Below are 27,240 nucleotides of genomic sequence, written 5' to 3'. Positions count from 1 at the left end.
ATTTTGACTTGCAGCCAGAAATTCTGACTAAATGAACACAGTTCATATTAAAGATATATAAAATAACAAATACCAGGCAATATATGTTCTCTATAAACGCTGATCATAAGAAATAAGGTGACTGTAAATGTAAATGTAAATATTTAATATTGGCATATTTATCTGAAGAAACTTCTAATTTCTTGTCAGAAAATACAACTTTGTCAGCTTTAAGCAATTTCAATAACCGCCCTATTTGTAAGCATTATTACTGTATCATTGCAGCACAGTAGTCATTTCTGTCTTAGAAGTATTCAATGGGATCATGTTGGGCTTTGGGGATCTGTATTCCATGAAGTTCCAGTTTTCTTCCCACATATGACAACGGCTTATAGACACGCAGGTGAGCAAAATCCTGACCACCTACATGGACCTGAAAAGCACACACGTAAACACATACTGAACTCGATCAGATGTCATTAAAAACATATTCTAAATGAGGACTGTTTGAGTGGGTACGTGTCTTACCTTGATGAAGTAATTCGTCCCAGCTACGACCTGCGTCTTGTAAGATTTAACAGTAAAGACCTGAAATGTCCTTCCAGCTTTTTTCTCCACCTGTGACTTTATCTGCGATTTCGAAAACAGTCTTTAGTAAGACTTGACTTATGACTTGTGATTCATCAATATGACTCCTTATAACCTTTTACTGACTCACACACTTACATATATCTACAAAACTATTATCATGTAATTTGTTTTTCTATATCAAAAAAAGAGCAGCTATTTTATTATTTAGAAATACATAGACTTAATTTTTTGTTTTGTTTTTTGCATGTGTTTTTCTTACAATTGATTTATGTCACTTTATTAGTTTGGAATGATTTTATTTTATTAAACACTAGTTAAAAGTATTAATTTGTTCCATGCATTAAATACACTAAAGAACCAGATTAAATAAATCTAAAGTTCAGATCCAAATGTAAACTATTTTACACTTAAACCAGTCACATGAAACTTTGTGCCAATCCTCTATCATGATGTCATTATTAGTACAAAATACCAGTCTTTCTTAAAACTGTACACTAAAAGGTGAGATGTGTTTTTTCCCCTGTGGAATCAGGACAGTTCAATAAACTCACTAATTAAAAACACAGATTAAAAAAGAGTAAATTGTAACCTTCAATATGCATCAATTTTCTAAAAAAGTGCACGCAACAAACTCACAAAAACAAACCAACCTCATCACAGATTTTCTGCACTTCTTTATCGGCGACTATCGCCTCACCGGTCCCTCCGCACACAAAAGACATCGTTTTTGTCTGGAAGCAAAAGTAGATAAAATGTTTAATCTAAAGTCCCAGGGTTTCGCTGAAATAAACAGACATGCTTAATATAACCTGCTGCCACTCCCCAAATCATCTGACAGGAAATACGTACTAAACAAAACCACGTCCAAAATTGCACATCAGTGTTAATTCACAAAACATAACAAGGTAATATCAAACAGAGCAGCCAATCAGGAGACCGGATCCCGCCCCTAAAGAGAATAACCAACCAATCAGGAGGCTGCTTTCTGTCTCGTTTCTTACTACGTTTCAGCACTACACCTGTATCCAGTAAAAATGTTGTTTTCTCTGGCTATCTTTATATTATTCAGGGCTCTCAAGTTTTGAAGACAGGCAAGTGTGACATATTGTGTTTGCTTATCCCAACATACAGAGAGTTGCAATAGTCCAGTCTTGTGATAAAAGCATGCACTATGACCTGTAGGTCTTTAGTATTAAGGATGGGTTTCAGCCTGGAGATCAATCTAAGTTGATAAAAACTACTCTTTACTACTGACTTAATCTGGTTGTCAAAGCTGAGGAAATAAAAAGAAATAAAAGTATGAATGTAAATAATTGATATTTGTGAGTAATATAAGAGTGGGTTAAGCGCCACACTTTTTTTCAGTTCTACTACACAGTAAGTGTGTAAATTGGTTCATATATAAAGAGTGGGATGTGGTAGCTTAGTGGTTAACCGGTTGGACTATTGATCAGAAGGTCGTAAGTTTGAATCCCAGGACCCCTTGAGCAAGATCCTTAACACTCAATTGCTCAGGGGCCCTGGGATTTGCAACAGATCAGTGTGCATCATTTTAGACCACACACTTCATTACAGCCTACAAGGCATCATGTGAATAAACATTTGTTTGTCAGAAGAATCTTATTTCTTATCAGTTTTGTAAATAACACTGAATAAATAAACATGTTGTGATTAATGACACATAATTCACACACACACACACACACACACACACACACACACACACACACACACACACACACACACACACACACACACACACACACACACACACTCACACACACACAAAATGCAAATCCAAATCCAATCCCAGATCCCTGTCTTTACAGTATGTGTTACATGACCATGACAATATTAAACATTCAGGATTCTAGAGTGGAGTTTTCACCTGTTTTATTTTGTCCGTGTTCAGTATTGCATGTTTTTGTCATGTGTCACTCCACAGTGAGAGCTTTAAGACTTTTGTTGTTTCTCATAAGCATTTCTGTTTTTCCCTAATCTACTAGAGGCAAAGGTTTCATAGTAAAGTTTCAAAATGGTTTGTTTTTCACACAAATGCTTGCAGGGCTCTGAAGTTTTGAAGGCAGGCAAGAGTGACATATGTTAAATATGTCTAGCAAGCCCCCCCCCCCCCCCAAAAAAATATGACATAAAACATTCCAAAACGTAATATTTGAATTAAGAAAAACATATTAAATTTAAAATGTAGTGCTAGTGGTTAGTAGCTTTATTTTTCTGAGGTTTGGTTTATAAATTCATTATTTTATAAAATGTCATAAATATTTTTTATACAGGTTTAATTTTGATGCGATTTTTATTGTGTGTTTATTTTGTTTATCAATGCTAGAACTCATTCCTTTATGCCCAGTGGGTGTTTAAATCTGAACCAGTAGGGAGAGCTGTTGACAGTCTTTGTATATGTGGAGCATGTATTTTACCATCGCTGTTGAATTAATTGTAAACTCCTTTGTACTCTGGCTTCTAATTCATTCATTTGAATTGCTTGAGCGGGTTGTCTTACTTTCTCCCACTAACTTGTTAAAGTGGGGGTGGCGTAGTCATTCTCAGTTTAATGATTAAAATTAGGAATTTATATCTTATGTTCACATGCTATTGGTCACACCCAGGTACAATAGTGCTATTTTCTGATTGGCTATTGTGTAGCCTGATAAGTGTCAGGCTCGACTAAGAACTCCAGGGAAGACGCGCTTGATTCCTGCCCGGTTTCATAGAGACAGCGGTGCGGACTGACACATTTTGGGCGCTGCGGCTTATTAAGTATATGATAAATATTAAGTTTTTCTGCGTGAGAAATACAATGTGTGGCAGGAGAGCATGACAAAAAAGACCAAAATGCGTGACTGACACTCTCAATGCGTGACACTTGACAGCCGTGTGTTTGTATCTTTAAAGTAAATGCCGCTTTTGCCCCAAGTGTTTGTTCATCTTCAACCAGTGAAAAAATTCCAACAGATGGAAAATCACGTCTCACACTGAAAGCCAAAAATCCTCACTCATTGTGACTTGCAGCCAGAAATTCTGACTAAATGAACACAGTTCATATTATAGATATAATGATATAATATATATAAAATAACAAATACCAGGCAATATATGTTCTCTGTAACCGCTGATCATTTATAAGAAATAAGGTGATTGTAAATGTAAAATTTAATATTGGCATTTTTATTTATCTGAAGAAGCTTCTAATTTCTTGTCAGTTTAGAAAATGCAACTTTGTCAGCTTTAAGCAGGTGATATTCCATATGTAACACAATTTCGATAACCGCCCTGTTTGTAAGCATTATTACTGTATCATTGCAGTACAGTAATCATTTTAGTCTTAGAAGTATTCAATTGGGTCATGATGGGCTTTGGGTGTCTGTATTCCATGAAGTTCCAGTTTTTCTCCAGCATGTGGCAACATCTTATAGACACGCAGGTGAGCAAACTCCTCATCACCCACGTGGACCTGAAAAGCACATACGTAAACACATACTGACCTCAATCAGATGCCATTAAATACAAATTCTACATGAGGACTTGATGAAGAAATTCGTCCCAGCTACCACCTGCGTCTTGTAAGATTTAGCAGTAAAGACATCAAATGTCCTTCCAGCTTTTTCCTCTGCATGTGACTTCATCTGCAATTTTGAAAACAGTCATTAGTAAGACTTGACTTATGACATGTGATTCATCAATATGACTCCTAATAACCTTTTACTGACTCGCACACATATATCTACAAAACTATTATCATGTAATTTGTTTTTCTATATAAAAAAAAGAGCAGCTATTTTATTATTTGGAAATACATAGACTTAATTTTTTGTTTTTGTTTTTTGCATCTGTGTTTTTCTTACAATTGATTTATGTCACTTTATTAGTTTGGAATGATTTTATTTTATTAAACACTAGTTAAAAGTATTAATTTGTTCCATGCATTAAATACACTAAAGAACCACATTAAATAAATCTAAAGTTCAGATCCAAATGTAAACTATTTTACACTTAAACCAGTCACATGAAACTTTGTGCCAATCCTCTATAATGATGTCATTATTAGTACAAAATTCTAGTCTTTCTTAAAACTGTACACTAAAAGGTGAGATGTGTTATTTTCCCCCTGTGGAATCGGGACAGTTCAATAAACTCACTAATTAAAAACACAGATTAAAAAAAGAGTACATTTTTACCTTTAATATGCATCAAATTTCTAGAAATGTGCACGCAACAAACTCACAAAAACAAACCAACCTCATCACAGATTTTCTGCACTTCTTCATTGGCCTCCTTCTCCTCACTGGTCCCTCCGCATAACAAAGGCATTTTTGTGTTTGGAAGCAAAAGTAGATAAAATGTTTAATCTAAAGTCCCAGAGCTTTACTGAAATAACCAGACACGCTTAATATAACCCGTTGCCACTCCCCAAATCATCTGACAGCAAATACTTTCTAAAAAAAAAAAAAAACCCACGTCCAAAACTGCACATCAGTGTTAATTCACAAAAAAACATAACAAGGAAAGAACAAACAAAGCAGCCAATCAGGAGACCGGATCCCGCCCCCATAAAGAATAACCAGCCAATCAGGAGGACGGATCCCGCCCCTAAAGAGAACACACAGCTAATCATGGGGGCTTGTTTGTTACTACGTTTCATAGATGTGTATAATATATCTTCAGACTACGTTTTAGCACTACACCTGTTAACAGTAAAAAAAAGTTTTTTTCTATATTCTTTGTTTGGAATATATAAATCATTTACCTGTGTACTGATGGGATTTATGTATAATACATTGTTATATATATATATGTTATATACTCTATATATATTACTTTTGAAATATATAATAAACACATTATAAACACATCATGAGTATATATTTCCCTTAACACTGATATCATGTGTAAATGAAATAAAAGACTGGGTATGACTGTAAATAATTGATATTTGTGAGTAATATAAGAGCAGGTTAAGCTCCACACTTTTTTCAGATCTACTACACAGTGTGTAAACTGGTTCATATATAAAGAATAGGATCCGTGTATGTTAAATCGTTCCGTCAATTATGTCAGTAGGAATAGTGACATGAACAAATCAGTGTACATCATTTTATACCACACTTCCCTACAACCTACAAGGCATCATATGACAGATTTAAGTGTACATTACGCTGATTACTTGATGAAATTGCATAATATCATGAGAAAGAAAACTATAGACATTTCCTCAAACAACACTGAAGGTGCGTTTCATTATTATGCCTTTCGTATTATTTACTATAGCAACTACAAAAAAAAAAAAAGAACAATAGGTGGCCTTCCTGCTTATTCCCAGAAAACTCCACCTTATTTGCGTTAAAAAAGATAATGGACATTTTGTTTGTCAGAAGAAGCTCATTTATTGCAGTTTTGTAACTAACACTAAATGATTAAACATGTGATTAATAACTCATAATTAATACACAATACACACACAGACACACTGACACACACATATATATATATATATATATATATATATATATATATATATATATATATATATATATATATATATATATATATATGTGTGTGTGTGTGTGTGTGTGTGTGTGTGTGTGTGTGTGTTACACGACCATGAAAATGTTTGATAGCTTGACTATTAAACATTCAGGATTCTAGACTGGAGTTTGCAATTGTTTAATTGTGTATATGTTCAGTATTGAATGTTTTTGTCATGTGTCACTCCACAGTGGTGATTAATATGAAGCTCAGATCAAAATACACACTTAGAGCTTTAAGAATTTGTTGTTTCTCATAAGTATTTCTGTTTTTTCCTAATCTACTAGGGGCAAATGTTTTATAGTAAAGCTCCAAAGTGGTTACTTTGTTTTTCACACAAAGGTTTGTATCTTTTAAGTTAATGCTGATATTAAACATATTGCCCCAAGTGCTTTTTCATCTTCAACCAGTGGAAAAAAAATCCCAACAGATGGAATTTCGGTCCTGACTCATTTAGACTTGCAGCCAGAAATTTGTTTTTTCCTTCCACAAAATTCTGACTAAATGAACACAGTTCATATTATAGATATATAAAATAACAAATACCAGGCAATATATGTTCTCTGTAACCGCTGATCATTTATAAGAAATAAGGTGATTGTAAATGTAAATATTTAACAATGCCTTCTTTATTTATCTGAAGAAGCTTCAATTTCTTGTCAGTTCAGAAAATACAACTTTGTCAGCTTTAAGCAGATGATATTCCATATGTAACCTTTCAATAACCGCCCTGTTTGTAAGCGTTATTACTGTATCATTTCAAAAGTAATTTCAAAGTATTCAATGGGATCATGTTGGGCTTTGGGGATCTGTATTCCATGAAGTTCCAATTTTCCTCCTGCAAAAGGCAACATCTTATAGACACGCAGGTGAGCAAACTCCTCACCACCTATATGGACCTGAAAAGCACACGTAAACACATACTGACCTCAATGAGATGCCATTAAATACAAATTCTAAATGAGGACTGTTTGAGTGGGTATGTGTCTTACCTTGATGAAGAAATTTGTCCCAGCTACCACCTGTGTCTTGTAAGATTTAGCAGTAAAGACATCAAATGTCCTTCCAGCTTTTTCCTCTGCATGTGACTTCATCTGCGATTTCGAAAACAGTCTTTAGTAAGACTTGACTTATGACTTGTGATTCATCAATATGACTCCTAATAACCTTTTACTGACTCACACACATACATATATTTACAAAACTATTATGATTTAATTTGTTTTTCTATTAAAAAAGAGCAGCTATTTTATTTTATTATTAAGAAATACAAAGACTTATGTCACTTTATTAGATTGGAATGACTTTATTTTATTAAACTATAGTTAAAAGTACTAATTTGTTCCATGCATTAAATACACTAAAGAACCAGATTAAATAAATCTAAAGTTCAGATCCAAATGTAAACTATTTTACACTTAAACCAGTCACATGAAACTTTGGGCCAATCCTCTATAACGATGTCATTATTAGTACAAAATAAGAGTTTTTTTTTTTTTACTTTTAGTATTAATCTATTTTCTAGAAATGTGCACGCAACAAACTCACAAAAACAAACCAACCTCATCACAGATTTTCTGCACTTCTTCATTTGCTTCCTTCTCCTCACCGGTCCCTCCGCATAACTGGGTTTTTTTTGTCTTGGTCATCTTTTTTTTGGCAAAAGTAGATAAAATGTTTAATCTAAAGTCCCAGAGCTTTACTGAAATAACCAGACACGTTTAATATAACCTGCTGCCACTCCCCAAATCCTCTGATAGGAAATACGTACTAAACAAAACCACGTCCAGTGGTTCCATAGATATATATATATCTATGCAGTGGTTCACAAAAAAACATAACAAGGAAAGAACAAACAGAGCAGCCAATCATGAGGCAGGATCCCGCCCCAAAAAAGAATAACCAGCCAATCTGGAGGCCGGATCCCGCCCCTAAAAAGAATAATCAGTTAATCAGGAGGCCGAATCCCGCCCCTAAAGAGAATAACCGGCCAATCAGAAAACCAAATCCCGCCCCTAAAGAGAATAACCAGCCAATCAGGAGTTTTTTCTGACTAAAACAAACAACTGATCAATACAAGGACATCCTTTGTAAGTTCTCCAGTAGAAGGTCTTAAAAAAAACAACAACAATCTGTCTATGGTTTGAAGGCCATTTGTTATCAGGTATAAAGTCTGGTCACATAGGCAGTACCTTTGGGTTAAGTTCCAGAAAACAGCTATGCTACAAGAACATCTTCAATCAATGGCGAAGTTTGATTTTGACATTGGTGGGGACATAATTTATTTGACATTGGTGGGGACAACATTCCCCGTATTTTGTGCATAAAACTGTTATAAGAATACTTTCTTCCTCACATACCGGTAACCTGCATAAACACGTTGCATATTGCTTCATACAACGGAATATAGCTGCAGCCGAACTCAACACATTAGCGAGAAAGACAAAGCCAATCAGACAGCGACGTGGGTTAGAGAGGCGGGACTCAAAAAAGGCAAAGGCCAATCATTTTAGAGAGTTGAGTTACAGAGGCGGGATTCATTGCAAGGAGTAAATCTGTTAACCGTTTGTGTTGTGTTCCACAAGTTGCGCTATTTTTTCCAGAACGCCGTATAAAATATTTTCAACTTATTTAATGATTCCTGGATATATGTTAAATGAAATAAGTAAAAAAGCACAAGACACAGACGGATATCAGTGGTTATGTATAAATATATATATAAACACCATTACCCTGAACTTGGTACAAGGCTGCCAACTCACGCAATTGACCCAAGTCTCACGCTCTCACCGCCATATTCTCACGCAGACTCTGAGGGAAATACACAATTTATTCCCATAAACTGTGTAGTCAGCCGTTCTCCCTCCCATCTGCACCGTGTGAACTAAGGAAAATCTAACACTTTCCTTTCATTTCATTACAAGTATTGCATTCTTCAATACATTGACTCCATTGTGAAAAAGTCCCAGCAGAGGTTGTACTTCCTTCCCCAGCTGAAACAGTTCTACACTGCCATCATTGAACCCATCCTCTGCACTTCAGTGACTGTTTGGTTTAGCTCAGCTATTAAATTCGTCCTCAGAAGACGAATCATTGGCGCAACACTCCCCACTCTCCAAGATCTGTACTTCTCCAGAGTGAGCAAAAGAGCAAAGAAATTCACTCTGGACCCCTCACATCCAGCACACTCACTCTTTGAACTGTTTCGATATGGTTGATGCTACAGATCCCTGAGCACCAATGACCAGACATAGCAACAGTTTCTTCCCTCAGGCAATCCATCTGATGGACACTTGACATACACAGAACTGACAACACTATTCTTACATTATTTACTTAAAATTGACTTATATTTCTCTTACTTATATTTCAATTTGCACATTTATATTTCAATTTGCACATTTTTTCCACTGTACATACAACTGTCTATATTATATACTGTATGTGTTCATGTCTTGTCATGCCATTCTGTTTACACTGTGGAGCTTCTGTACCAGAACAAACAGGACATAAAAGAATTTTATAGATATAAAAAATAACAAATACCAGGCCATATGTTCTCTGTAACCACTGATCATTTATAAGAAATAAAATGGTTGTAAATGTAAATATTTAATATTGCCATTTTTTATTTAACTAAAGAAGCTTCTAATTTCTTGTCAGTTTAGAAAATACAAATTTGTCAGTATTAAGCAGATGTTATTCCATATGTAACCTTTCAATAATCACTCTGTAAGCGTTATTACTGTATCATTGCAGTACAGTAATCATTTTAGTCTTAGAAGTATTCAATTGGGTCATGATGGGCTTTGGGGGTCTGTATTCCATGAAGTTCCAGTTTTTCTCCAGCATGTGGCAACATCTTATAGACACGCAGGTGAGCAAAATCCTCACCACCCACATGGACCTGAAAAGCACACGTAAACACATACTGACCTCAATCAGATGCCATTAAATACAAATTCTACATGAGGACTGTTTGAGTGGGTACGTGTCTTACCTTGATGAAGAAATTCGTCCCAGCTACCACCTGCGTCTTGTAAGATTTAGCAGTAAAGACATCAAATGTCCTTCCAGCTTTTTCCTCTGCATGTGACTTCATCTGCGATTTCAAAAACAGTCATTAGTAAGACTTGACGTATGACTTGTGATTCATCAATATGACTCCTTATAACCTTTTACTGACTCACACACATACATATCTACAAAACTATTATCATGTAATTTGTTTTTCTATTTAAAAAAAAAAAGAGCAGCAATTTTTATACTTAGAAATGCATATTCTGAATTTTTCTGAATTTTGTTTTTTCAGCTGCGGTTTTATTACAGCTGATATTGATGGGAATTTTTCTGCCTCGCCTTCTCAACCATCTCTTTATTTTGTCAACGTTTAGATACAGGTTGTTGGCTCTACACCAGGCAGTTAGCTGTTTCACCTCCTCTCTGTATGCGGACTCGTCGTCCTTGCTAATGAGACCCACCAGAGTGTTGTCATTTACAAACATGATGATGTAGTTGTGCTGTGCATTACTACACAGACATATGTCAGCAGAGTGAACAGCAGTGGACTAAGCACACAGCCCTGAGGGACCCCAGTTCCCCATCCAGACTGACTGATATCCCAGTCAGAAAGTCCAGGATCCAGTTGCAGAGGGAGGTGTTCAGTCCCAGCAAGCTCAACTTCTCAGTCAGGTGTTGAGGGATGATTGTGGTGAATAATGAACTGAAGTATATGAACAGCTTTTGTACATATGTATCTTTTTTGTCCAGGTGGGTGAGGGCCAGATGAAGGTTCTTGTCTTCATCCAGGGAGCGTTTCAGACGATATGCAAACTGCAGGGGGTCCAGTGAAGGTGTTAGCTGTGTCTTGATGTGCCTCATGACAAGCACTTCATCACGATGGGTGTGAGTGTGACGGGATGATAGTCATTGAGGCAGGAAACTTCCTGTAGACTACTTTGGCTTGGGAATGAAAGAGGTTGTCTTGAGGCATGTAGGAATGACGGCGCTACTCAGGGAAATGTCGAAGCTGTCAGTGAAGACATCCTGATAGCTGTTCTGCACATACTCTAAGCATTCTACCAGGAATGTTGTCTGGTCCAGCTGCCTTCTGTGGGTCAGACACCTGGACGGTGGGCCAATTTTTACTATGAACTGAACACCTGAACTAAAGGTGGAATGTATTTATTTACTTTTTTCCTGTGGAATCAGGACAGTTGAATAAAGTCACTTATAAAAACATAGATTAGATCTCATCATTCCTTGTCCCTTGATTGACCCCCTGAAAGAGTAAATTTTTAACTCTAATATTCATCTGTGTTCTAGACATGTGCACGCAACAAACTCACAAAAACAAACCAACCTCATCACAGATTTTCTGCACTTCTTCATTGGCCTCCTTCGCCTCACTGGTCCCTCCGCATAACAAAGGCATTTTTGTGTTTGGAAGCAAAAGTAGATAAAATGTTTAATCTAAAGTCACAGTTACTGAAATAACCAGACACGCTTAACTTAACCTGCTGCCACTCCCCAAATCATCTGACAGGAAATACGTAATAAACAAAACCACATCCAAAACTGCACATCAGTGTTAATTCACACAAAAAACATAACAAGGAAAGAACAAACAGAGCAGCCAATCAGGAGACCGGATTCCGCCCCTAAAGAGAACAACCAGCCAATCAAGAGGCCGGATCCCCCCCCTAAAGAGAATAATCAGCCAATCCGGAGGCTGCTTTTTGTCTCGTTTCCTACTACGTTTCAGAAGTACGCCTGTATTCAGTAAAAATTATGTTTTCTCTGGCTATTTGTAATTCTTTGTTTGTATTTTATAAATCATTAACCTTTGTATACTGATGGATTTATGTATAATACATACTTATTTGTTTCTATTTATCTTTAGCTTTTCAGTTCCACTGCGAAATATCAACAGCCGGAAACATAACTCTAGAAAATAGTTCCGCAAACTTTGGTTCCTACGTTTAATGCTGCATCCGTGTAAATTACATGTGATTTTAATCCCCTTTCCTTCTTTTTCCCCTTTGTTATTGTTGATTCTTCACAAATTAAGAATATATGCTTATTTAAATTTGCTGTTAAATAGTATGACTACACAGTTTAAATAGTTTATATAGTTAAAAAACACTAACTTTTGTCATTATTTTCTGAGGTTAAAGTTAGTCATTTATGCTGATATTCGTCTCATCAATTGCGCTAAAAGTGTTAGACGTTTTACATTTTTTTATAGTGTATTATTTAATTTTCTGATTCGATTTGCTATTGATTGTAACATGAAGTATCTCCATAAGACACGTGTGTAAAACGTCTACTGTCATAATTATTACATACATATTCTGTTGTTGTTGTTGTTGTTGTTTTATTTGTCGTTGTTGTTATTATTATATTATTTGTTATTGTTGTTGTTGTTGTTGTTGTTGTTGTTGGTGGTGGTGGTGGTACCATTCAAGGGAGTTTTTCCTCCCCACAGTCACCTCAGATTTGAGGTTGGGGATAAATACAAACACATTTAAATATATTTAATATTAATCTTGAATTTTGTATTATATTAATCTTAATATTATAATATAATAACATATTAGTACATATAATTACTATTATATTAATAACTTCTTTATAATAACCTTTTGTTCTATGTTTATGTTCTGTAAAGCTGCTTTGAGACAATGTTTAAATTTGAATAAAAGAAAATAATTTGAACCCATTTTCGAGCCAATAATTTTGAAGTTTTGAACTTTCTAATAAAATGTGTATTAGCTTTGATACATTTCTACGTCACTTATAATTTAATTGTGTTTTTTTCTTAAGCTTACATTAGGTTAATTGTGACATGATTATTATTGTCCACTAGGCGGCGTTGGCTTTTATTCATGAGCTCTAAACCGAAAGCGCGCCGAGGAAGAAGAAAGAAGTGGACGCGGGAATTTGTTTTGACAACTGTTAGCTAGTTAGCTAGTTAGCGTGTCGTTCTTTACGATTTATTGGGTCTTGAAAAAGAAAAAAAATACATTAATATTTTAAAAGTCTCATTTATAAACAAGGAAATGTTAACTTTGAGAATTTTCCAAACTGAGCCAGCTTGTCAGCTAATGCTAGCTAGCTAGCTAACAACTCTTGAAATCAATGAGTATTCGTTGCTTGGCTAAGCTAAGCTAAGCTCAGCCCATAAGCCTGTGGAGATTTTGTGGAGAAAAGTCAAGAATAACCTACAGAATAAACCCCACCGGCGGTGACGCTTTTTTTGTTTATACAATGGAGCGAAAGATGACGAATTTGGTCAGTAGCTAAATGTTGGTAGGAAAATTGCTAAGTGTTTATCTGTGGTGCTAAAAACATTAGCTTTATAACTGATATTGATGTAAATAAACCAGACTAGTTCATACAAATCCGTGTACAACATGTATGATAGCGTGATACTTGATGATAAGATTAGTATAGATAAAGTTTATTCATATTTTTCAGTAAACTCACGTTATCTTATTTAACTGCCTTCTTTAATGTTCTTGTAGGGAAGAGCGAAAAAGAAACTTCGTTACTTTCAGTCAGATGAAAGGTCAGTGCTAAACATTTATTTAGCAAAACATGGTGAATTAATTTGTCTTCTCAAAGGAGTAAATCAAAACTTGTTTGTGTGTGTGTGTGTGTGTGTGTGTGTGTGTGTGTGTGTGTGTGTGTGTGTTGTCTTTCCCCAGCACTCCATGTCATCTGAAGATTAAAGATGTCTTCAGTATGAAAGACCTTGATAATATTTTTGATGATTTAGGTAAGTTTTTTTTTTCTTCCTTTTTTTCTGAGGAATATTTCAGTTTTCGCCTTTTTTAATCGCATTAACACTTGCATGCAGGGATGGCGTGGGTGTGTAAGAAGAAACAAACTTTAATCCCTCGCTTTTTAAATATATTGCCAGATTATATGCTGTTGTCTATATGTGGGTCACAATGGATCATTTTCTGGAACATATTCAATTCCGATCGCCTTTAATCTAATACTGAATATATCCCAATATATCATCTGTCACTGACTATGTACAAACTTTGTTGTCCTGTAGATTCTGCTCCAGGGACGCCCCTGCTCTCGCCGCTGCCCAAGAGCCCGGGGTTAGAAGAGCAAAATAAACGAAGCCATTCGAAGCCATTCACACCTTTCAGAAGGGAGATCAGTCCCCTCAAGGTGTGTTGGGTTTTATTTGCTGAAATTCATTACTCAGAAATATACATATCTCATTACTGTGGGGAATAAAAAAAAAAGAATAAACACCCCATATGGTCCAGATAGGCATGAATAATATAGTCAGCTTATTACAGACATTTGTAAATCTTAGCTAAGGGGGTGTGCAAGGGACGACATCCTGTACATTCATTGCAGATATGATTGTGTCTAGAATCTTATCAGAGATCTTACCTTGTCATCGCAGGTTGTTAGGATTTATCATTTAGTTAAGGTGATAACCAGTGATTGGAATACGAATAATGTGATTAATTCACAGAAGCCACTATTGTCTTTGTGCGCTATTATCAATCAGGATAAGAACGGATTTATGTGCAAATCGTATGCATGTGCGTTCACTCACGAAATGATACTTTACACGGATTACTGCACTTTTATATCTCTAATATACTTTTGTGTTTAAATTGCTTTTTTTAATAGTGTTTAGAAGGTGCCCTTATCCACAGGGACTTAAAGAAGTCTCATCTTTCATTCTTATCCCTAGGGTTCAGATGATTTGGTAGCCGAAGCTGACATTCAGGTGGACCATTTAAACGATAAAGGTAATAGCATTTTTTTACACAGCGTGTAAGGCTGCAGTTTGTATTTGTCTGTTTCAAATGGCTTTCGCTTGTGTACTTATTTTTCTGTACGTGTCTATCAGGAAGTCCACTTGAAGAAATTGCTCCTATTAAGACCTCCAGTCCGATCGAGCTGTTGGCAGTCGAACATATTGCAGATGATGCAGAAAAGCCTGAAACCTCTCCACTGCTATTTGGAATTGAGGATGAGGAGCCAGTTGACTTTAGAAAACCACTAATGAATCAGAGATCAGAATCTCCAAAGGACTTTCCATATAGGTGAGAATATCAGAATTGGATTTTTTGCTAAATGTTATTGATTAAAAAAAAAAAGTCTATTATGTTTTAAATTGTGAAACATTTTTACAGGGACAAGGAATTATTGGAGTCTCCTCCAGCGCAGCTAAAGTTTGGAAAGCCCACAGAACAGAACGATCCTGTAACAAGGTTAGATAATTGAGTGTAGATTCCTGGATTTACTTATCTGTGCATTCAAGTCTTCACTACTTCTTTCTTTCTGTTCAGCACAACACCACAAAAAGCACCAGAAGCACCAGATCAAGTTTGCAAGACCTCAGCTACGGAACCTGAGTCGCAAACGTGAGAGCTGAATTTTGCAGAAATATTTAGTAAACAAATTAGCAACGGTGTGCAACAGATATTTAATAAACCTGCTTTCTCACAATGATATTTTTGTTGTTGTTGTTATCAGGGATAGACACACAAGTTTATCTACCATAGTTTTGATTCAAAAGCATCAGCCTGAACCTCTTCCAGAGAGGCAACCTAACAAGCAGACACAGGAAGTGGCTGTGGAAGTTGGGCTTAAACAGTCGCTGTTCCAGAAAAAGCTTCGAAATTCATTACAACCTAAAGCTTCAGCGTGAGTCAGTTTTTTGTTTACAGTTTGCGATATAATGTACCATGCACTAAAACGATTAAACTACAAAGATAAACGTTCACTGCAACACGAATAATACAACATTGGTATGATTTTAACAGTGCTGTATCTCTTCTTTTTGTCAGGAAGCTCTTCTTTTTATCAGAACAAACAGTTTGCTTCAGAATACACCCTAAATATAAATGGCAGAGAAGTCAATTGTGTGAATGTGTATTGATTCCCTTTTATCTCCGCCATTCTCTCCACACCTCAGATCAGTTTCTCGTTCATTTTCCCGCTTGGAAGATGATGTGCTGATGTAGTGCCCTCACTTTTACTGCAGTTTCTACCTTATGTAGTTCTCTGTGATGTATAACAGGGGTTACTGTATAGTAAACATAGCTGTAGAGTGTTTTGTAGACACTTTATTTTTTGACATTCCCTGAGCTTGAAACTTGATTAAATTCCCTTTCATTATTAGTTTCAGGAAGCAGGAAACTGTGAAACAACCAGCTCGCGCTCCTTCACCACACGTTCAAGAGGAAGACTTCGTGATTCTAGAAGACGACAGTCCCATTCGCTTCACAATTCCCAGGAAGGCTGAGATTAAAGAAAAACCTGCACCGGAGAATAGGTCTGTGGAGCCGCATGCGAAAGGGAAAGCTTCTTCAAAGGAGACCAAAGAAGCTGAGAAGCTTGAAGATGGACCCAAAAAGAAAAGAAGGGCAGAGTGTGGAAGGTCTAGTGATTTTTCCACTAAAGACCTCATGGTTCAGTCAGAGAGGGAGGACAATGTCCACAATGATGTGGGAGGCGGAGAAGAGATCTGTCTTTCTCCAGACACCAATCAAGATGCTGAGATACCTGGTGCTACACCAGTTGGTAAGGACAGCTACAGTGAGAGTCTGAAACAGAGCAAAACTGATTAGTTTGGTTTGGATTTAATTTATACTGCATATAATTAAACCAGCAAAAATAGGATATATATAAATAAGCTATGCAGAAGAAGGCAAATATGTGTGTTTAATAGCAAGGTTTTTGTTTCTTACCTTTTTTTTTACAGTAACGGGTAAAAAGTTACCAAAAGGCAAATCATCCAAGACTGAACAGCAATGCAGCAAAGATGGTAATGATGTTTGTGCCAAAAGTCCAGCTGAAAAGCCTAAAGCCAAAACGAAGAAATCGGCGAAATTGGTTGCTAATACTAATACGGAGGAAGAAGAACCTGTGTCAAGTGTGAAGACAAAACCCACCAAAATAAAATCTGCCATTAGGGCAGGTGTGTACGAGTCGACAGGTTTAATCTCTGCAAAACCTAAGAAGCCAGATGAAGGCAAGAGCGTGATAAAAAATAAGAAACGGGTTAAAGGGCGGAATCCCGAGGTGCAAGATGAAACTGAATCAACACCGGACCCTGTTGTGCAACCGGAGGTTCAGGGTACGAGTACAGGTACGGCAATAAGTATGATAAAAGTTTGAAACCCTTTGTTTAAAACAGTTTTCATTTTCAGAACTGTATTGTATTCTGTACATTCTGTTTACATCTTGTTTTATTTCTTAACTAATTATGGCTCTTTTTTTTTTTTTAGTTTATATACCAGCTAAAAAAGCAAAAGAGCTTTCATGTAAACAGGCTGCTATAAAGAAGCCACGAAATGTAAAGAAGACAGAGAAAACTAATGAAATCAAGGAGCTTGTGTTTGAGCCTGATGTTTCTGCAGAAGCTTCAGTAAGCAGCAAGAGAAAGAGAAAACCACCTGGAGAATGGTGGCTCACACAACATGAGGAAAACATCACGCAGGAGCAGCAAGAGGAAGTTCAGTCTTCAGTTCATGTCAAATCCAGACGGAAAGCCCAAAAGAAAGCTCCAGTATTTACAGACTCGCCCGAGCAAGAGTTATCAACAACTTCGCAGGAAGTCCAGAACAAGCCTGTTGCTGTTCAAAAACTGCCCAAAAAGGTGGCAAAATCTCAGTCTATATCTGCTGGTTCTCGGAAAAGTCCTAAATCAGCAGGTGGCAGACGGAAAGCAAAGTCAGGAGCTCAGGAAAGGCGTGAAATGAGACAAGCTCTGCCGGTTGAAGAAGAAGCAAGTGATCATGAGGGTTCAGGGCAGCTCAGTCCGGTGTTATGTAGTACACTTCCCAGACAGCGCAGTGTTACTCCAGGTAAATACACTGATTTTTTTTTATATATATATTATTAATCTCAAAATTTATTCCGGGGAATTCTTAAAGCCGAACACAGTCTAGACAATTTTAGCGCCTAATTTGGAAGATCTGCTTCAACCCGTCCCAACCTCTGTGACCACTTGAGAAGTTTGAGTGGTTCAGTGATATGATTTTATCTTTATTTATGAATTAACATTTATAAACATGCATTGACTATTACCTTACAGGAGATAAAAGGGTGTTTGATAAGATCTACACACGGGAAGGTCAGAGTGGATCAGCTCAGAAATGTTCTCAGATGCTACTTGACGAGGTGAAAAGTGTTCCTGTAAAACGTCAGAGAACATCACCACAGAACTGGTGGGAGGTCCCACAGTCTCAGGAACCTGCTGAGAGCTCTCTGTCTCCACGAATTTCTTCTTCACGAACATCTAGACCAGAGATGGGACCTCCACGGAGTGAGTTTTCTCACATGGCCAGTTTGCAAAAGACACTGGGTCGTGGCCAGAAAAAAAACAAAATGAACATGATTAACACTCCCAAGACAGTCAAGAGATCGTTGGCCACATTTGATGCCCTATATGATACAGGGAATCCGGGCCCCTCTACAGAGAGAGGACGTGGAGCGAGGCACAAGGGCCGCAGGAACTTGCTACACTCTCTGGAGGATCAGTCAGAGCAGTCGAGTGAGAACGTACACAACGACTGTCAGCAGCAGGCGAGCAGCCACGCTACCTTTGACGTGTGTGTGAGTGGTGTTGTCTCAGAGTCCAGTGCTGATTGGAGGAAAAGTTATCCTCAAGCATCAAGTGGATCTAACAGAGCATCTGATTAGTAAGTTACCTTTAAACAAACATATACAGCAGTATTAATTAGTCTGTAATGAGATTCATCTGATCTCCTTTTTCCTTTTGTGACTTAGTGACATTGCTTTCAAAAGTGGTCCTTCATCACTAATTGAGCTGGAACGGTATGAAGAGCTTGAGGATGCTGGTAAGTGGTAGATAATTAGCCTCAATATATTTTGCTAATTAGAGGTGTTTTTCCAACTGGGGTATTGGGGGGGGGGGGTAGTTTGCATCACATCTGCCATCCTTTACACATGTTGTGTAGGAACATCAGATCATGCTGTAACGTACACTAAACTGGTCGGCTTTTTCAACTATTTATTTTGCTTTAATTTCAGAATTGCCATCATCTAGAATAATTCCTCAAACGCGATTCACACCACGTGTTCTGTCCGAATGTGATCTGTGTGGCCCTCCACTGAAGCCCATTGTTCTCGATAACGAAGACTGGGATAACCTCGGCATTTGGCTCACTCACATCTGGCCAAACACCTCAAAGGGTAAATTCTCATTATTGAGAGCTATTATTGTCGCATAGTAACTAAATTGATTTATGTGCTTATATTAACATAAGTATCTATTTACTGTCTATTACTAGACAGTAAAGGCATCAGCCCAGATGACTTCCATTGGCACTCTCATGCCGGACGAGCCATGGGTCATATGGTCGACCTTCAAAGCAACACCTTCTCAACTGGCAAGATTTTACTGGGCTCGTATATGAAGAAACCTGCTCAGATTGATCATGATGCAGTTATTGTGAGTGGTGTGTGTGTCTAAATGACACAGTATTTTGTTAATATTCACAAAGAGGTGATTACACTTTCCATCAGATATAAAAATGTTTGGGCTTTTTTTCCCTTTAGGTATTTCACGTAGCATCAAGTTGCGTGAAGGTGGAAATCGATGGCGTTAAAGAGATCCACAATTCAGGACAAACATTTATGACAGCTTGTGGTAAAAAATTTTATATATATATAATGTATTTGGTTTGTTCAGCCCATTTTTGTTGATAGGTTTTTTAATATTCTTCTCACGTCTCTTTACTAGGGCAATCCTACAGTATTCACAACATGTGCCAGGAGCCTGCGGTTTTGTGGTATAACAGGATGTTTCCAAATCACACAGTGAACTGACATGGCAAGAAGCATGACTGCAGGAAATCATGTCCTTTGATACAAGTGTCCTATGGATATGATGAGCCTAAAATATCGATGTTGTAACTTGATGTAAATATATTGTTGTATTTTTAAAGTCATGCGGATTTGAAAAAGCCTAACGGGCTCATTGTTTGCCTTTAAACGGACAGTTTTTTAATGTATATAAGACTTGTAGCACCATTACAGATGGTATAAGGAAAGACAGTATGATTCTCATTGTTAAACTTGTTATTTAAAGCACCGCATCCTGTTTTTACTATAAGACAAATTTTGATGCAATTGTCAAATAAATGAATTTGTCAGCAGGGGGCATTGTATCATAATGCATGTCTCCCTCAGTCCTTGGTTGGAGAAAAAAAATTCTGAACGTCGGCAAACATACGCTAGAGGAATCCTGATTACCTTCAGCATCAGTATTTGAAGTGAACCTCACCCACGTCTTGGGCGTTGAGCACATGAACGTTATTATTGTTCAATTCTAACAATGCACCAGTGATGAATCTGCATAGAAATGTGTTCTATTAGAAATGATTGAGCCGCCACGACCGCTTGCAAACTGTCCACTGAACCAATGTGGGATTCACCTGGGATCATGCTTCAGTTGCAACATTTCACATGCGGAAATCATCATCTCATCATTATAATCACCTCGGTGCACGTACAAGAAGTCTTGGTCGAGATGTAGGATGCATTTTCTGCAATTTGCATTTGTTACTAATACAGATGTGTTTCAGAGGCTTCACTCTACTATGCACAGAGTCAGTCAGTCCTGTTATGGTCATGTTATGGTCATGTTTAGCTGAATTTAGCACTTTGTTTATGCTGACATTAAGCCTGCTTATAGAGATTATGTGTGCTGCTCAAAAGTCTGAAGACTAACGTTGTTGAAAAGGCTTCAGACTCAGAAATTGACAGTTACAGAGATGTGATCATAACGACACATTATTGGATTTAAAGTCAGCAAAATATCAATCAGCATTAATTAGATATCTTAATCACCTGCCCATCCCTTCACCCACCCATGATGTCTTTCACATGTGAGCCACGGAGCACGTGACCTGCCGCTACTTTATGTTTTACTAGAAATTCTTTAAAAAAAAAAAAAAAAAATCAAAGGATTAAACAATTCATTGAGTCCTGGTATTGAGACATAATCACTCGGGTGATTTCATTTACATTTACATTTACAGCATTTGGCAGACGCCCTTATCCAGAGCGACGTACATAAGTGCTTAAATCTCTAACATTGAATACATTAATGCTGGTTCACTAGGTTACATACTTAAGATACCATGAGTTTAAAACATTTGTTCAAAGTTACAATGAAAAAGTGTCAAAGTTTTTTTTTGTGTGTGCAAAAGATACGGAAAGAAGTGCTATAGAAGTTCTATTTATTCAGAGCTACATTTAATCTTGTAGAATGTCTGTAAAGTTAGCTCCTCTTATCATGTGGGTCTGTCCCTTCCCATCTTTCATTGCAGATTGTCATGTTACCAAGCAAGCACAAAGCCTTCTGTCCTCAGGACTGTCCTGTACTGGAAAACCTAAAAGTAACAGTTTTGTTGCTTTCAATCAAGATTCTTCTTTCAAAAAATATTACATCCGTGTTTCCTCGTAAAACAAATGAAAAAAAAATATATCGACAGTTACCACTTTTTTCCCCACTGTACATTTTGCATGTCCTTGTGTAAGATATTGCTTTATTTATTAAAGATATTGCTTTATTGCTTCCTGAAATTCTCACATATTAGAATGATCACATTTATATCAGTCAGACCAAATGAATTCACACCAATCAGAACTGAGAATTGAACAGTGTTGTGTTGTAATCTGAAGTAACAGACTTTCCACCTTTTTGTTGAAAGGTTTTCTGTAAATTCTAATGAAGTTTAAAGTCCTAAGCAATTCTTTCACACACTGTTTCACATTCCGACGTTCCAACATTTACCGGGTCGAGTAACATGGATCTGAATATCATCAGTAGACTGTTTCCTTCATGTCTTCCCTTTAATCCCAAAGCCTTTCTGGGTTTTATAGACAGCAACTAAAGCATAGAAAAGATCAGAGCAGAAGAACAAGAGGATGAATCTGTTCTTTAAAGTGAGTGCCAACTGGCTGCATGGAGTCAGGACTCGAATGAGCGTTGATTTTTCTGCAAAATCTATGAGTTTCAGTTTCCTGTCAGTCTAGATAAAGCTGAGGCAGATAAAAAAAACCTTTAACCCCCATTTGTTAACTCTAACCTTGGACTACTCCAAAGGTTAAAAAACAAAAAAGGTGACCTTTCTGGGCCTATATACAAATACCTGCAGCTATTGTCCTCATGTGTCTCTTGGCCTTTACGCTCAGCTAAACATATGTGTTTTAAAAACAGTTAAACTAGAACAAAATTTTAGGGAAAATAATTTCCTGACGTAAACAAAACCAGCAAATCAAGTGTTTTTTTTTTTTTTTGAAGTACACAAAAGCAGCGTAATGATTTAAATTACAGGCTCCTGGCAGCACTGATTAGTGCGTTCTCTCATTTTTAGAGAATGTAGCAGGCGGGAGTTCAGCGTAGATGAAGGCGATGGGAGCGGGAGATGAGAAATCGACTCGCTTAGTTTACTCAAGAAGAGGCTCCACATTTTTATCCTCCCCGATACTTTTCACTCATGTCTTTGTCAGATCAAACCCAGGTATTTAGGCACTAAGTGAACATCCTGAGCTGAAAATAGTTACACTGAAGTTTGGGGTAAACGCTTCAGTTTTCAGCTGTGTTAGAAAAATGACAATTTCACAACATGTTAACATATTAAATGTGTCATGGTTTCTTTAGGTTTGTGACCAGCAAAACAGAAACATTGCCATGATTAAACTTAATAAAGAATAGTTCAATGTGAGGCAGGTAAGAGTTCTACACCCGCTGGCCAGAAGTTTATGGACACTTGACAGTCAACCCCTTTATGTACAGTATTTGGATTCCAGATTTTGTTCTAAACTCAGTGATAACGTAGTACTGCTGGCAAGACCATCCATTTCCACCAGATGTTGGAGTATAGCAGGACATTCAGGTTCTTTCCCTCAAACTTTAACACACTACAGTATGTCTTCACAGAGCTTGATTTGTGTCCTACAGCATACAAAGACATTGTATGCAATTATTTGTTGTAACAGTTTGGGAAAGAACCGAATCGTGTGTGTGATGGTCAAAGGTGCACAAACTTTGTCCATGCGGTCTGTCATTTTGACAATTTAAAAAAATTGCAGATCTGAAGTTCCATATGTCAGGTAACAAAAAATGTTATATTGGTTACAGCGAACTTGTTTAGAATGATCTGTGGGTTTGCTGTAATCTGTTAAAAAATGTTTTTTTTAAGTACATGACAATTAACATTTAATAAGTTTGGCTTTTTTGTAAACAGCTGAAATTTGAACTGTAATGTAGACTGCTTTTATATGTAAGTTTTGTACTTTAGACATTTCTATTCTATTTTATGAAAAAATCTCTTTTCATGAGTTTTATGACATAACAGGAAAGTAAAAGTTTAATTTTTTCATTCATGGTCAGGAAGCATTTTATCCTGTTCAGGATTGTTGTGGATCCGGAGTCTATTCTAGAGCTGCGTCATACGGTATGAATCATTTCAAAATTCTCCAAATGACTCTCTTCATTTTAACAGAAACTTTGAAGGTCAAAATGAAATGTAGAGGACTGAGAAGTAAACAAATCTTTTTTTGTTGTTGTTTTACTTGTAAGTGTACTTGAGTAAGAATATTTAATTTCCGTAATACTCGCATGAAGTACAGATCTTTCAAAAAGTAGTAGTTATATACAGTAAAGCGTTAGAGTTACACCAGGAATTGTCCACCGCTGCTGAAAAACCGACAGCTCGGAAAAGCCTATTAGTATACAAGGCTTCAGCATCAGTTTTGATCTTATCTGCCAATTTTGTTTTTTAAGTGCAGTTGATAGGCTGAATTTTTTTGTCACTGAATTATAAAAGGAAATGATGTTAGAAATTATTATAGAAATTTTAGATCTTCAACTTACTGCTCTCAGTTTGAGAATTTACTAATGGCGTAAGTTTGATTTTGACATTGGTGGGGACATAATTTATTTGACATTGGTGGGGACAACATTCCCTGTATTTTGTGCATAAAACTGTTGTTATAAGAATACTTCCTTACTCACATACCGGTAACCTGCATAAACACGTTGCATATTGCATCATACAACGGAATATAGCTGCAGCCGACCTCAACACATTAGCGAGAAAGACAAAGCCAATCAAACAGCGATGTGGGTTAGAGAGGCGGGACTCAAAAAAGGCAAAGGCCAATTATTTTAGAGAGCTGAGTTACAGAAGCGGGATTCTTTGCAGGGGGTAGATCTGTTAAACCCACTAGTTGCACTATTTTTTTACAGAACGCCATTGTAAAATATTTTTCAACTTATTTAATGATTCCTGGATAAATGTTAAATGAAATCAGTAAAAAAGCACAAGACACAGACGGACATCATATATCATATATAGGCTTGGTCGAATTATTGCTAGGGACAATTGAGTGTTCCCTGGATATTGGTAGGGACATGTCCCTACCGTCCCTACCCAAATCGACACCCTTGGAATTTACTGAAAATGTGTTTGGCTCTCGGGCTATAAATTCCTGCCTTAGTTTTTGCAAAGCAGTAGCACTTTGGCTTCTCCAAGTGTAAATGTTATCATGCAGAACTCACCTTGACCAATATGTTTTTATGAGTTCCCTTTATTGTTTACCTTCACCCTTCGGGCCCAGCCTGCAGCAGCCTCGTCTGTCAGCCTGTCCAGAACTCATTAAAAACACATTAGCCATGTAAGGAGTTATATTTTCAATATGATCTTCACTTATACGTCAGATGTAAACAACGCAGCTTTGAACAAACGAAGGAAACGATCAGGCCCGTAATGTAAATGGAGTTTATTTGTTCCAATGCTTAAAGCTTATCAAAGCTGTGGTGAGAACTGCAAAGGAAATCTGTTTCTCACATTAATAAATGACACTCGAGCATTCAGCCCGCCTTTAAAGGCTCGATATTCTTTAGTATTTTACCACAATCGAAAATCTTATACAGTTTTTGTAACACTCTGTTAGCTGTTACGAGGTTATAGAGGTTGTACGTGCTGGTAATAAGGTACGAGATTAACAATAGAAAAGCTCCTTTTTTAAACAGCGTTTTCTTTCCAGGAATGTTTAATTAGGCAGAAAGTTCAGAAGGTGCAAAGAACATGGCTGTAGGCTAATTAAATCTGAGTTATATTAGCCTCATATGATGTTTTACATTTGCTGGAATTAGCCCTTAGTTTGGTAAAATGTTGTTTATCACATAATAAATGACAGGTTTCGTGAATTATGAAAATTATACATTTAGGACTGCCGTAAATGAGCAATGCAATATGGCTCCTATATCCCAAGGCACTGAAGCAAACATCCCCTTTGCTGCTCGGTCTAATTAAAACTGCAAACTGCAGTGAGCGTGGTTGAAAAATTTCCTCGATTGTTTGGGCCGAATGCTTTTCTTCAGGACTTTGACAGGATTTCTAAGAAGAGTGAAAGAATACTAGATCCATTTGTCAAACCAAAGGAACTTGTATTATTTTGCCAGAATGCCATATTGAAAATATAAATGAAGCAAGGATTTGCGTTCGAATGTGCAAAATAAACGTTTAATAAATCCATTCGAATGTGCAAAATAAACGTTTTTGTCTAGGTACGATCGTCCGAAACGTGTTCTTCCATGCTCCTCACTGTTCTATTATTTACGCAGTACTGGAGGTGATGCTCCTGAAGGAAAGTGACTTTCTGGGCTAATCTCTGTTTTTTCCAAGGCTCCGGTGACAATCGATTTCCTATAGCTGTCAGCTACAAGCTGCTGCTCAGAACCGGTGTGAACGTCACGCTCGCGCTCGCTCGTTAACGGAAAACGGAAACAGGCATCGCATGTCAGAATCTCTCTGAGCCGGTAACATTTCTTTTTTTCAGTAATCTCTCCTGATAAATTGTTTTCATGGCCCGTTTAGATAGCTTGTGTGTTTGATCCCGGGTGAGTACTTAGAGCCTGATAATGGGCACTTGAGATTTGTTCAGTCCCTTGTGTGTCGCGACGTGCTGGGGGTGATGAGCCGTCTGACTCGAGCTGTCACATTCATTTGTAACGCTCCAACTGTGGGTCCTGGGAACTTGGCGGACAAATGTACTATCCGCTTTGCCTGCTTCAGTAACTCCATCAAAAGAGGCGTCAGCTGTGATGTATGCCTAGCCACAGGGGGAGCTCAGAAATGAGCATGTGTACGGCGGATCCTCAGGTGTGAAGAAGGCAGGTCCGGAATGTACAAACACTCACTTATGGATCGGAGTCGTCTTTGGAAACGTCCTTTAGTTTTGTTGTTCATGTAGAACCCAACCATCTTTGGACCAAATCCATTTTTGCACCAGCGTACAGCATCGGATGGCTGTTTTCTCATTCGAGTTGTTTTCTACAGAGAAGATTGGATTTCAGAGTGAAATGATGAAACATATACTGTAGTTTTTCATCAGTCACATGCAGAAAAAAATACCACACTGGAAAGCATCGTATTTTGCTATGTAGCTTGTCTTGAGCTTATTCTGTTCATAAAATAATTCTTTCGTTTATTTCCACCTGAGTATGAGCTGAGAGCACAAATTCATTCTTCAACAGCACTCTGACTGGAAATATACATGCACAAATGACCGGAATATAGAGCTTCACTGATTGACCGAAGGAACGGTTTTCTTTAATCAAAACTTTTAATTCATTCATTTAATCTTAACCCCTGTATAACAAACTGTGATATCCAAGGTGGCACATGTTTCCTCTTGTTAAGCCAACCTGTAGATTTATTTCCAAATGCCACATGTCTCATGATAGAGCAGTTCTACATGATCTGCCAGATGCATTGCTCATTATAAAGCCAGAGTCACAATCTGACCTGGCATCCAGCAGGAGCTTATTTATAGAACTGTTTTTCTCACCACCTCTGAAACCTGGGTATACATTTAGTATTGTGAATCATTACAGTTATTTTATTTTTTTCATACATTTGTTGTCCATATAATAAGACATCATGACATATACTGTATATTCGGCACTGTTGCTGTAAGATATCATAACAATCGCATTATTAAGATGTGTGTAAAACAAGCACAAGACCAACATAACACTGCCTTCACAATGAAAATGAGTTTTCTCCATGTGGCTGACAGACTGGTCACTAATACGCA

General features: G+C 37.1%; 5 protein-coding genes across 7 annotated transcripts; 1 reads left to right on the top strand and 4 right to left on the bottom strand.

Annotated features, from left to right (window-relative positions):
• Positions 1–140: 140 nt before the first annotated feature.
• LOC113661088 (cystatin-B-like) lies at positions 141–7,974 on the bottom strand. Of its 2 annotated transcripts, none has more exons than XM_047808654.1 (4): positions 7,791–7,974; positions 1,221–1,324; positions 508–609; positions 141–412 (listed from the first exon to the last, which is right to left on the bottom strand). In XM_047808654.1, exons 2-4 carry the CDS (start codon positions 1,290–1,292, stop codon positions 284–286), a joined length of 303 nt encoding a protein of 100 aa, XP_047664610.1. In that variant the 5' UTR covers positions 1,293–1,324; positions 7,791–7,974; the 3' UTR covers positions 141–283. The 2 variants fall into 2 exon arrangements, with proteins under 2 accessions (XP_047664610.1, XP_047664611.1); XM_047808655.1 differs by lacking the exon at positions 7,791–7,974 and adding an exon at positions 1,420–1,513 and having other exon boundaries at positions 1,221–1,301.
• On the bottom strand, positions 3,736–5,019 carry LOC113661098 (cystatin-B-like). Its single transcript, XM_027175065.2, has 3 exons — positions 4,828–5,019; positions 4,143–4,214; positions 3,736–4,042 (listed from the first exon to the last, which is right to left on the bottom strand). Exons 1-3 carry the CDS (start codon positions 4,897–4,899, stop codon positions 3,914–3,916), a joined length of 273 nt encoding a protein of 90 aa, XP_027030866.1. The 5' UTR covers positions 4,900–5,019; the 3' UTR covers positions 3,736–3,913.
• LOC113661066 (cystatin-B-like) lies at positions 6,726–7,900 on the bottom strand. The gene is made up of 3 exons (XM_027175018.2): positions 7,677–7,900; positions 7,107–7,208; positions 6,726–7,013 (listed from the first exon to the last, which is right to left on the bottom strand). Exons 1-3 carry the CDS (start codon positions 7,761–7,763, stop codon positions 6,861–6,863), a joined length of 342 nt encoding a protein of 113 aa, XP_027030819.1. The 5' UTR covers positions 7,764–7,900; the 3' UTR covers positions 6,726–6,860.
• Positions 7,975–9,671: 1,697 nt separating the features above from the next.
• Positions 9,672–11,747, bottom strand: LOC113657995 (cystatin-B-like). The gene is made up of 3 exons (XM_027170152.2): positions 11,477–11,747; positions 10,115–10,216; positions 9,672–10,021 (listed from the first exon to the last, which is right to left on the bottom strand). Exons 1-3 carry the CDS (start codon positions 11,546–11,548, stop codon positions 9,893–9,895), a joined length of 303 nt encoding a protein of 100 aa, XP_027025953.1. The 5' UTR covers positions 11,549–11,747; the 3' UTR covers positions 9,672–9,892.
• Positions 11,748–13,013: 1,266 nt separating this feature from the next.
• si:ch211-161h7.4 (titin) lies at positions 13,014–20,282 on the top strand. Of its 2 annotated transcripts, XM_027177089.2 has the most exons (19): positions 13,014–13,407; positions 13,641–13,684; positions 13,824–13,894; positions 14,180–14,301; positions 14,843–14,900; positions 15,002–15,197; positions 15,288–15,365; positions 15,444–15,518; positions 15,631–15,801; positions 16,280–16,680; positions 16,862–17,248; positions 17,388–17,966; positions 18,197–18,427; positions 18,560–18,803; positions 18,892–18,962; positions 19,156–19,317; positions 19,416–19,576; positions 19,684–19,774; positions 19,868–20,282. In XM_027177089.2, exons 1-19 carry the CDS (start codon positions 13,384–13,386, stop codon positions 19,951–19,953), a joined length of 3,252 nt encoding a protein of 1,083 aa, XP_027032890.2. In that variant the 5' UTR covers positions 13,014–13,383; the 3' UTR covers positions 19,954–20,282. The 2 variants fall into 2 exon arrangements, with proteins under 2 accessions (XP_027032890.2, XP_027032880.2); XM_027177079.2 differs by having other exon boundaries at positions 18,197–18,803.
• Positions 20,283–27,240: the final 6,958 nt, after the last annotated feature.

Source organism: Tachysurus fulvidraco, chromosome 25, assembly GCF_022655615.1.
Source record: "Tachysurus fulvidraco isolate hzauxx_2018 chromosome 25, HZAU_PFXX_2.0, whole genome shotgun sequence".
In the NCBI taxonomy this organism is placed as follows: domain Eukaryota; kingdom Metazoa; phylum Chordata; class Actinopteri; order Siluriformes; family Bagridae; genus Tachysurus; species Tachysurus fulvidraco.
Note: the sequence above shows the minus strand (reverse complement) of the source record. Positions and strands in the feature narration are given on the sequence as shown.

Coding starts and splice junctions, on each gene's coding strand:
- LOC113661088 (XM_047808654.1), bottom strand. CDS start 1,292: ATGTCTTTTGTGTGCGGAGGGACCGGTGAGGCGATAGTCGCCGATAAA. Junction 610..1,220: donor TGCAGAAAATCTGTGATGAG/GTTGGTTTGTTT, acceptor TCGAAATCGCAG/ATAAAGTCACAGGTGGAGAA. Junction 413..507: donor GGACGAATTACTTCATCAAG/GTAAGACACGTA, acceptor TGTGCTTTTCAG/GTCCATGTAGGTGGTCAGGA.
- LOC113661098 (XM_027175065.2), bottom strand. CDS start 4,899: ATGCCTTTGTTATGCGGAGGGACCAGTGAGGAGAAGGAGGCCAATGAA. Junction 4,215..4,827: donor TGCAGAAAATCTGTGATGAG/GTTGGTTTGTTT, acceptor TCAAAATTGCAG/ATGAAGTCACATGCAGAGGA. Junction 4,043..4,142: donor CTAAATCTTACAAGACGCAG/GTGGTAGCTGGG, acceptor TGTGCTTTTCAG/GTCCACGTGGGTGATGAGGA.
- LOC113661066 (XM_027175018.2), bottom strand. CDS start 7,763: ATGACCAAGACAAAAAAAACCCAGTTATGCGGAGGGACCGGTGAGGAG. Junction 7,209..7,676: donor TGCAGAAAATCTGTGATGAG/GTTGGTTTGTTT, acceptor TCGAAATCGCAG/ATGAAGTCACATGCAGAGGA. Junction 7,014..7,106: donor GGACAAATTTCTTCATCAAG/GTAAGACACATA, acceptor TGTGCTTTTCAG/GTCCATATAGGTGGTGAGGA.
- LOC113657995 (XM_027170152.2), bottom strand. CDS start 11,548: ATGCCTTTGTTATGCGGAGGGACCAGTGAGGCGAAGGAGGCCAATGAA. Junction 10,217..11,476: donor TGCAGAAAATCTGTGATGAG/GTTGGTTTGTTT, acceptor TTGAAATCGCAG/ATGAAGTCACATGCAGAGGA. Junction 10,022..10,114: donor GGACGAATTTCTTCATCAAG/GTAAGACACGTA, acceptor TGTGCTTTTCAG/GTCCATGTGGGTGGTGAGGA.
- si:ch211-161h7.4 (XM_027177079.2), top strand. CDS start 13,384: ATGGAGCGAAAGATGACGAATTTG. Junction 17,249..17,387: donor GGTTCAGGGTACGAGTACAG/GTACGGCAATAA, acceptor TTTTTTTTTTAG/TTTATATACCAGCTAAAAAA. Junction 19,318..19,415: donor CTGGCCAAACACCTCAAAGG/GTAAATTCTCAT, acceptor GTCTATTACTAG/ACAGTAAAGGCATCAGCCCA.